Source organism: Zeus faber (genome assembly GCF_960531495.2).
Source record: "Zeus faber genome assembly, chromosome: 11".
NCBI classification, from domain to species: domain Eukaryota; kingdom Metazoa; phylum Chordata; class Actinopteri; order Zeiformes; family Zeidae; genus Zeus; species Zeus faber.
In genome coordinates, this window is record NC_137205.1 from 29,898,742 (window position 1) to 29,909,630 (window position 10,889).

The 10,889-nt window shown below is 46.7% G+C and overlaps 1 protein-coding gene across 1 annotated transcript; it reads left to right on the forward strand.

Moving 5' to 3' along the window:
- Positions 1 to 4,458: 4,458 nt before the first annotated feature.
- On the forward strand, positions 4,459 to 10,608 carry LOC307236610 (large ribosomal subunit protein uL3-like). The gene is made up of 10 exons (XM_080009079.1): positions 4,459 to 4,610; positions 5,591 to 5,783; positions 5,992 to 6,160; positions 6,290 to 6,425; positions 7,542 to 7,728; positions 8,274 to 8,434; positions 8,948 to 9,049; positions 9,602 to 9,697; positions 9,815 to 9,934; positions 10,498 to 10,608. The coding sequence occupies exons 1-10, from the start codon at positions 4,608 to 4,610 to the stop codon at positions 10,555 to 10,557; spliced, it is 1,227 nt and encodes a 408-aa protein (XP_079865205.1). The 5' UTR covers positions 4,459 to 4,607; the 3' UTR covers positions 10,558 to 10,608.
- Positions 10,609 to 10,889: the final 281 nt, after the last annotated feature.

The following is a 10,889-nucleotide window of genomic DNA, read 5'->3' on the forward strand; positions in this document are numbered from 1 at the left end:
CGATGTGAATGGGGGCGTCGTAGGAGATGAGACCCAGGATGGTGGTGTCCTCTGCAAATGTAAAAATGACGTTGGAGCTGGTCAGTGCAGAGGAGGTGAGGTTGCCTCCTCCGCCCGTCAGGAAGTCCAGGGTCCAATTGCAGAGGGAGGTGTTAAGACCCAGGATCCTGAGCTTGGAAACGAGCTCAATCGTGTTGAATGATGAGCTATAGTCTATAAACAGCAACCTCACGTATGTGTTTCCATTATCCAGGTGGGAGAGGCCAGAGTGCACTGCCAGGTTGATGGCGTTGTCCGTAGAGCTGTTGGGGTGGTATGCGAATTGAATGGGGTCCAAGGTGTCAGGAAGGGTGGAGCAGAGGGTGCAGCAATGTTTCTGAACTGGATGGATTTTCACAATTGGTGAATTATGGGGGCAGTTGCTCAGGGGGCAGAGTGGGATCATCTAGGGAACGGAAAGTTGCCGGTTTGATCCCCGGCTCCTCCTGGTAGTGTGCTGATCTGGCCTTGAGCATGACGCCCAACCTCCCTAACTGCTCCCTGGGCGCCTCTACATGGCAGCCCACTGCTCCTATACATCTATACATCACTTACTAGGATGGGTTAATGCAGAGAAATTGCAAATTTCCCTGTTGTGGGACTAATAAAGGTATAATAAAAAAATAATCTGAAAAGGTGGGACTTCTCCATATGGAATGATGTTATTTCAATATACACGCATATCCTTTGTAGTTTGTAATAGTGTAAATAACAACTAATATATTCCGACCTGAGAGAATAACTCCTTCTCCCAGGTTTGAAGTGAAATTATATTTTGTTGAGAGATGTTCATAGAGACTACAGTAGAGACTACAGAGAGACTATTTGTGTATGTATGTATTTTTGGCTATTTTTATTAATTTTATTTTTTTACTTTTTAAAACTTAAGCTGTTTTTTTTTGCCAATTGTCTGTATAGAAATGCACCGATCTTCACCACAACAAATTCCTTATATGAAACTTGGCAGAATAAACTATGAGGGGATACAGGACACGATGGTGTTTCTTGTACCATCTCAGAGTTGATAGTGAAGACACGGCTGAATATAAACAGTACTTTCCTAACAAAAGGCGTCGTGAATGTACAAATGGAAGAGGTGAATTGGAGAATATATGGAGAGAAGGTGTTATGACATCAGAAATATAATATCTGAGATATACTGTATATTAAACTACAAACTGCACTTCCACATATACATTGAATAACTGGCGGAGAACCTAGGAAATGTTTTCCAATCGTAATCAAATTATTCCCACTGATTTATGTTTTTAACTCAATTTAATAATTTGCCCAGAGAAATAGTTGAGGTTTGCCACAGTAAAGGGCAATGATGACCATGGCATATGAAGAGGAAAGAGCCCATTATGGCCTACGCAGCCCCTCCTCAGTCATAAGTCTATTTAAAAAATAATGACATCACGAGTCCCTAACTTCATTAAATGTTATTCAGAAATGACATCATCAGTCTTAATGGCCAATGAGTTGGGCCCTCCCTGCTGGCCCCTGGCAGCCTATCCAGTTAATGGCCCATATTCTAATAAATATCTGTTTTATTCTTAACAATTTGGTGATGGCAGCGAGTTACAGTGAATTCACAGTCATTTCATCTGATCACTCTTCTTCTATTTCACTCAACACTAGTAAAGTGCCACGCTCGTGACGTCATCACTACGTCAGCAAAATCATGAAATAATAAATACAAACAGTCGTAACGACTTTCTATGTATTGAAGTTTATTATAGTGTAAATAATAACTTATATATTCCGACCTATAACTAGTGGCCATCATCCGTTCATCGCAACCTTTCTTAAATATACTTTAGCTAATGCGAGTAAACAAGTTAGCTAACCCGCGAGGATCGCCTGCCACCGTCATGCCACGGGCAGACAGAGAAGGAATTGGATTTAGAAAATTAGAACCAAATTCAATTCCATTTAAGCGTCCTAAAAATGTTATACATAGACTAATATAATATACACAATAAATGCAAAGATAAACTAATGTGTACTATTGGATTGTAAGACGTTGTAATGGATATAAATATTTAACAGAAAAAATATTTCGAAAAAACGTCCAAGTTGTAAAGAGCAGCCAAGATGTGTAACCCATAATTCCCATATGACTTGAATGCGGCGCAAACATGAACAAACACACATCTGGTGACATTGTCAAAGTAAAATAAATTACAACACGGGAACAGGTTTTCTTTTGATAAAAGAAACTAGATAGATAGATCCATATTGTTTTTTCAGTTCTGTCAAAACAATTACACAGCACAGAAGAAATTGAGAGGATATGTGTAGTATAACAGTTAACACATGAAATGGACAGCTGTAGGTGGCGATAACGAACTTTGATACAGTTTACTGACCATCACGACAGAGGAGATTCCCGTCAGCGCGGACTGGGTTCGAAAGGTGAAAGGTCAACGTTGGACAGCGTTTCAATGAAAGGTCAGCAGGTGGCGCTGTGACCCACACGGACAGACATCCTCAACAACAACAACCACACCAAAAAACAAAACCACCACAACCAAAACAACAACAAAAACCACAACGACAACAACCACCAGGACCAAAATAACAAAAACCACAACGACAACAACCAAAACCACAACAACCAAAACCACAACAACGACAACCACCACAACCAAAACCACAACAAAAACCAAAACCACAACAACCAATACAACCACCACAACAACAACCACAATCAAAACCACAACAACCACAATCAAAACCACAACAACAACCGCAATCAAAACCACAACTACTACCACAATCAAAACCACAACTACTACCACAATCAAAACCACAACCACAACAACAACCACAATCAAAACCACAACAACAACCACAACAACAACCGCAATCAAAACCACAACAACCACAATCAAAACCACAACAACGACAACCACCACAACAAAAACCAAAACCACAACAACCAATACAACCACAACAACCACAATCAAAACCACAACAACCACCACAACAACAACCACAATCAAAACCACAACAACCACAATCAAAACCACAACAACAACCGCAACAACAACCGCAATCAAAACCACAACTACTACCACAATCAAAACCACAACCACAACCACAACAACAACCACAATCAAAACCACAACAACAACCACAACAACAACCGCAATCAAAACCACAACAACCACAACAACAACCGCAATCAAAACCACAACAACAACCACAACAAAAACCACAACAACAACCGCAATCAAAACCACAACAACTACCACAACAACAACCACAATCAAAACCACAGCAACTACCACAATCAAAACCACAACAACAACCACAATCAAAGCCACAACAACTACCACAACAACTACCACAATCAAAGCCACAACCACAACAACCGCAACCAAAACCACAACAACAACAAAAACCAAAACCACAACAGCGTCCATCAAGGTGTGTACAGTGTTTGGTCGTCATTTCATTCAGTTGAAGTTTCTCTCCTTTGAGTGACGTCTTGGTGAATTTAATTTTGGGAAAAATTAAAATAAAACTGTCATGTGACAGATCCATATATATATATATGTATATATACACAGATACATATAAACATCTGTCCCCGTCAGGACGACCGTGTGAGTAAAATCGGTTCAGTGCTTTGTGTCACTGCTCTCACAACATGAACACGTGGAAGAAACGTTGAAACTTCAAAGGAAGTTCAGAAACATTCGATGACATCACGGTGACGTTTCGTAGAAATGACTGATTTTAAACTGCAGGTACAACCAACATTTTCATAAGAGCACACGTGACTGTAGAGTTGTACTTTTCTCTCTCTCTCTCTCTCAACTCCTCCCCCCACCCCCCCCCTCTCTACTCCCCCCCCCCCTCTCTCTCCTTCCCTTTCTCACCCTCTCCTCCCCCCTCCCTCTCTCTCTTTAACGCACATGCTTGAGAACTGATCCCACGTTGTTGCACTTTGTAAAAATGTACTTGTGTGTGTGTGTGTGTGTGTGTGTGTGTGTGTGTGTGTGTGTGTGTGTGTGTGTGTGTGTGTGTGCAGACGGTTTGGTGTTAACTGCTCCTTCTCACCATCTGACCATCTAGGACAGGTCCCTGGGCCTAATCTGCTGCACCGGCAGTTATTCCTGGACTTCTTTAATAATAACCAACGTGACAATTTATCTTATTTGTTTTACTGTTATTTGTTCCCACCGTCCATGAATAAATGACGCATTAACAACATGGTACCAGTACAAGTCTATTTAAAATCAGACCTGCCGGTGTGTATATAGAATAACACATTTATAAATGACCTTCTTGTATTAAACCTGTGGAGCAAAGGTTTGCGAAGACGTTCCCCTCATGGCGTAAGACGCGGCACATGGTGCAGCCCAGCGCATGACACCTGATCCGGCACGCCTGGTGGCCGGAGTTGCCCGGTTTGAAAATGAATGTGGCCCTTTAACTGCGACAGCAACCGAATTAGATCTGTTTCTTTCCAGGTCTGGTCCTGAGATCAGATCTCTCTCTCTCTCTCTCTCTCTCTCGCTCTCTCTCTGGCCCTCGCCTGGACGGACCGCGCACACATGGTCAGTGCTCCTCCAGACTTTTCTCTTCTGTTTCCGCTCTAAAGATCTCCTTTACGCGTCCGTGCACCAGGCTTGAATTTGCTCATTTCTAATTTTAGGCGTTGGAGCTTCGTTGCGTTGAGATCTGACCTGTTCTGGTTGTAGCTCTTGTTTGACTTGCGTTAATGGAACTCTGAACTGTTGAGGTGTTAAAGTTGCGTGTGTCCTGCCTTGCTCCAGAATGGACCCGGTGATTTTATTGAAATTGTTTTGTTTTTGTTTTTTTCATACGTTTTTATCATTGGAAAGTTGTGATTGAACCGAATTTGGAAAGTGGAAGAAGCCGTGTGATATATATAAGCTCACCAAACTCATTGTGAATATCACAAAAACAAGCGAGCTTCACGTCATGTGACGTCCTACATGTTACAGCTGATTGAAGAATTTGGATGCGTGACCCGAATGTATTCAGTGTTTCCATTAAGACCAATGTTTTAAAGTGGTAATCCGCACGATTATTTTGTTTCAAGAAAATCCCGTCTTCGATGCTTTATTTAGCTGGTGCTTCGTAGGAAGCAGCCATCGAATGTATTTGCGTCTGTACACGTGCTCCACTTTACGCTGTGTCCACCGCTGGCGGTGGGGTCCGCCACTTGCCGGTAATGATTGAGCTGTTCTGTATCTTATTTCATAATGCAAGGAAGTGAAAGGCAGCCGCGGTGAATTCGATTAAACCAAAGTGACGGTGCAGCTTCAAAAAGGAATTCTGGGATTTGTGCTGTATTCCGCCCAACACAGATAACCTGATGGATTACCACTTTAATACAGGATGCATTTTTTTTCATTGAATTGATGTTCAGACGATGGTGTGGAGAGCGTAGCGTTTGGTGCCGGCTGTTAGTTCCAACATCTTATGGGTGGATGATCTGGTCCCCACTATTTGGGACACTCTCGCGATAAAATGACTTGCACATGTTCGGTCCCTCGGTCTCCGTTTCCAGTCTCACCGAAAGTTTCACGCCCCTCGCCACGGGCACATGGGTTTCCTGCCCCACAAGCGGAGCAAGAAGCACAGAGGGAAGGTGCGCACGTGGCCCACGGACGACCCGGCCCGGCCCGTGCACCTCGCTGGCTTCCTGGCGTACAAGGCCGGCATGACCCACACCCTCAGGGAGGTGCACCGCACCGCCCTCAGTACGTACCGCCGCACCGGATACATCCTGTACACAGATATTTAACCTTGGTTCCTTTTTTTATTTCATTTTCTTGTCTTTTTTTTTGACTGCGTGGACCAGTCTACCTCCGCGTCATTTCCACGAGGGTCACCTCGTAGACCACCTCTAGGTGTAGTCCGTCATTTCCTGTCGAACAAAGGCAGATGCTAAAGCCTTTCTCCCAACAGAACAGGCCAAGCGTGAGGAGGTGGAGGCCGTCACCATCCTGGAGACGCCCCCCGTCATGGTGGTGGGCATCGTGGGCTACATCCCCACCGTCCGCGGCTTGCGCTCCTTCAAGACGGTCTTCGCGGAGCATCTCAGCGACGAGTGCAAGCGCAGATTCTACAAAAACTGGTGCGGGGGGGGGGTTTGGGTTTTTGGGTTTGTTTTTTTTTATCCCCCCTTTCGCGCTTGCGAGCTGCTTCCGGGACGCTGCGCCCGACCAAATGTAGCGTAACACTGGGCCGCTCTCCTGTGCTTCAGGTACAAGTGCAAGAAGAAGGCCTTCACCAAGTACAGCAAGAAGTGGCAGGACGACAGCGGCAAGAAGCAGCTTGAGAAGGACTTTGCCGCGATGAAGAAGTACTGCAGCGTCATCAGGGTGATGGTGCACTCTCAGGTACATGTGTCGTTGAATTCACCTCATTCAGCTGGTTCACGCTGGTATCTATTCAGAGTGTTGCCAGAAGGCCGAGGAGGCAGCTCCTGGCTCGTCTGGAGCAGCTGGAGCAGGAATGCTGGGAAGCCCCGGCCCAACTCCTCCTCCTCGTACCCGAAAGGTCAAAGGTGTCAGAACCCCCCCCCCCCCCCCGATCGCCTGCAAAGGGGGGGGGGGTCATTCACGAAATTGATCTGTGGGCCATGGCGGTTTAGACAGGCGCCCCTCCGCTCCCCCCCCCGTGCGGGAGGAGTGCTGGAGTGTAGCGTTTCAAATGGCAGTTTAAAAATAATCCCCGGGGGGTGGGGCTCTCGTTCGCAGCAGCGTTGGCTGGAGGATCGATGCCTGCCAGTACTACGTCCACCACAAGCAGCCCAGGGGTTGTTTTCCGGGGAGACCCCCTGAATCAAATCCCATTCTACCCCATTTAAAACACCTGATTTCAAACACCTGATCCCCTCACCCGGATCGTTCGTCTCGTATTTGACTATCAGGAAAAATTTGCCTCAAATCGTTGGGGGCCCGGTGACCCCTCCCCCCACCCCCCCTTGTGATCTCTGGCGACCCCCTGTGGGGGTCTGGCACCCCGGGTTGGGAATCGCTCACTCAATGTAGGAGTTGTGTTATGATGTCATTGATATGATGAAATGATAAGATCACACTCTGGTGGTCAACAGGACAGCAAACACATGGTGCTGCATGAAGGGAATACAAAGACACTTTTACTTTGAAAGGACCCGAAACGTTAATATTGTCATTGATAAGTTTGAGTCCCTCAAAAAAATAAAAATTGAAAAGAAATGGAGGAGAGTTCACTATTTCCCATTTGTGAATTGAAGGTTCACTCCCTCAGGCCCCTCTTAAGTGGGAGTGGCTCCCAGCGAATTTTAAAGAGTTTGTTCGCGGCGAAGGAATCATTTCCGCGAGTCTTGCGGGGCTGGTGGTCGGCCGTGGCGCCTCTCCACCCGCGCGCCCCACCCGCACCCGATTCGTTTTCTTCCGTCCCTTGTCCTCCCGGGCGCAGGGCCTCTTCTCCCCCTCCACCTCACCCTCCTTTCCTCCGCCTCCTTCCCCCAGATGCACCTGCTGCCCTTCCGGCAGAAGAAGGCCCACGTGATGGAGGTGCAGCTGAACGGCGGCAGCGTCCCCGACAAGGTGGACTGGGCCAAGGAGCACCTGGAGAAGGCCGTGCCCGTCTCCTCCGTCTTCAGCCAGGACGAGATGATCGACGTCGTCGGCGTCACCAAGGGCCATGGGTTCAAAGGTTGTGCCTCGCCTCGCCCCGCCCCGCCCATGCCGCGGCGTTGTTTGTGGCGGGGCCTTCAAGGCGCGACGGGAGGGGGAATCGGGCGTCGGGGCGTCCGAGTAAAAGACGAGCGCGGCGGAGGAACCCTGTTCCTCCTCTGGTCTACGAGGAGAGAAACATGATAGAAAATAGACACGTGACCCCGGACCAGGCACAAAAGACCTTTTCAAATCTGAATACCTGCCTCACTGGAAGTAATATAAATTAAAACAAAAACAAACATGAACACAGTATATATGTGTTGCAGAATATTTCTATATTTCTATGTTTAGGAAATTGGTTAGAAAAATAAAATGAACACATCCATTTATTATTTATTTATATATAGTCCCAGAATTCCATTTTATAATAAAAAACCTTAGTCAAAAATATCCCCAAATTAGTTGATTTGCTTTTAATCAATCAACCAATTTCTCTGAGCCCTACGCCGTAAACAGGTTGAACAACTGACCCCGACAGACACAGTCGGCTGACGAAAAACATTGTTCCTGTGAACACCGCAGGCGTGACCAGCCGCTGGCACACCAAGAAGCTCCCCAGGAAGACCCACAAGGGTCTGCGCAAGGTGGCCTGCATCGGGGCGTGGCACCCGGCCCGGGTGGGCTACACCATCGCCCGCGCCGGCCAGAAGGGCTACCACCACCGCACCGAGATAAACAAGAAGGTCGGCAGCACACACCGCTTTGCTCATTTTAGGACAATTTGGTACCTTTTCTGTGCTTAGCTTTCCACATTGTTGTGAATATATGTTAAATGTGTATACTTTCTTTATTTTATGTTCCTTTTTTTTGTCACTTCCACCCGGCTGTTTAGACACTTTCACTTTTTTTTTTACATAATCACCATGAATAAACTGCTATTTTATGAATGACGCTTGCGTAAAAATAATAAAAGATAAAAAAAACCCCCAATGTAATAAAGTTTGGCAGCCCGTCGTTCAGTGAAAATGGAAAGCTCTGGAAAAATAGAAAAAAAGAGTTTCCCGACCTGACAGGGAATTCGGCTTGAAGCGGAACCTGCACGGAGTTCATGACTCTCTCATCAAAAGAGGCGATGAACTCATTCCTTCACCGCCTCGGCCGTAGATCTCTTCCAAAGCATGAACATTCATTTCTCCGAGGTTTTTCCCGCAATGCAATGCCACGCCAGGTGTCCTCATGCTGACGCTTGTCATCAGGTCTACCGCGTCGGTAAGGGAGTCCACGTCCGAGACGGGAAGGTGATCGGAAACAACGCCACAACCAACTACGACGCCACGGAGAAAACCATCACCCCCTTGGTAACCGCGCCCAGAACGCGCCCCCTTGAGATCCTTAAACGGGAAACTCCAGGTTTTTGGGGGTCGTTCCTTTTTTGTTTATCGTAGCCGGATTCGATAAGGTCGACGCCAGTTCCATTCCATCCGTGTGTGTGAGAGACAGCGAGGGGCTGGATGCTAATTGTGTTAGCTCAATGACTGGCTGCAGATGGAAGCAACTAGCCTAGCTCCTCTGAAACGATGGACGTATGCCTTGTGGTAGCATCTCAAAAGCTGAGTTATTGAAATGATACGTTTTGAGTCTTTATTACGAGTAAAATAAAAGCATAAAAAATATATTTTTTTATTTAGATCCTCTGAAATATTTTTGACTATTTATTCATACGTCGGGTGAATTTCCCCCAAAATCCGGAGAATCCCTTTAAAGAACAGTATCAACTGTTTAGAATACAAATACAATTTCAACGAAATCGACTACCAGAGATACTGTGAAATGAAAACCTCATCTTAACCCTAACCCTGAATGTACCGTCCCTTTCCTGTCCCTCTACCTCCGCCCGGTACTCTCCCCAGGGGGGCTTCCCTCGCTACGGGGCCGTGAACAATGACTTTCTGATGGTGAAGGGCTGTGTGGTGGGCCCCAAGAAGCGCGTCCTCACTCTGAGAAAGGTACGGCGCCGCCGCGGGGCGCGGGTGAAGCCCCAAGAGCGTCTCCCCACACTGTGATCTGAGGTCGAATCACTTCTTTTGTTTTTGTTTTTTTTTGGTCCCGCCCCCTCCCCCCAGTCGCTGGTGGTGCACACGTCTCGCAAGTCCAAGGAGGCCATCGAGCTGAAGTTCATCGACACCACGTCCAAGTTCGGCCACGGATGCTTCCAGACGGCCCAGGAGAAGAGGGCTTTCATGGTGTGTGCATGTGTGCGTGTGCGTGTGTGTGTGCGTGTGCGTGTGTGCGCGTGTGCAGCTACACCAGGGCCCAGTGGCCTCTAGGGGCCCATCCCATCGCTGTGCCAGCGATGATTTTATATTTTTATGTACTGTTTTTATATTTGGGATTTAGGCAATTTTTATTTTTCTCCATTCCTTATTGATCAAAGCCAAAGAGGGAACAGATTGCGGAGGGCGGAAAAATGACTAGAGCTGGACTATCTATCTGTCTGTCTGTCTGTCTGTCTATATTGTTTCAGCACATAAGGGGGGGGGGGATGTTGGACCAAACAACAGTTCACAAACAAAGACCACTCTAGTCGAATTAGAAGTTCCTGCTGCCTGGGTTTTATGAATCTGCTCGCTGGAATAATCCCTGCAGCTCTTCACCCGAGAACGCCATGAGCGGTTGCATGCTGTGATACACGCTTCACGTCTCAAACATCCGTACTTTTGCGAGTCTGAGCCTAAATTCCACGACGGAGACACTTGGCGGCGGCGGGGAGGAGCCAGTTTTGTAACCCCTGTCCTCCGTCCTGCAGGGTCCGCTGAAGAAGGATCGCTTCAAGGCGGCACCGGAGCCGCTGCCGGAGGAGTCCTAGGAAAAAAACAACCCTCCATCCCACTTACCAATAAAACAGTTTTGAATATTCTGCCTTCTCACTCTTCATGACCGACCTTCGGTTGGATCTTCACCCTCATTAGAAAAGGTTTGGACTGATCGTGCCCTCAGAGAAGCTGAAGGTTGATTAAAAACATTTTTTTTTTAAATCACGCAAAAAAAACAATGAACATTTATTTCTCCTCAGTTAATCAGTGCATTTGTGCATTTGCAATATCCCCCCCCCCCCCAACAATGACATGCATCGAGCTCGCTTGATTAAATTCAAGCAAATTAAAGTAAATAACACACTTGCATTATTTCAAGTCCACG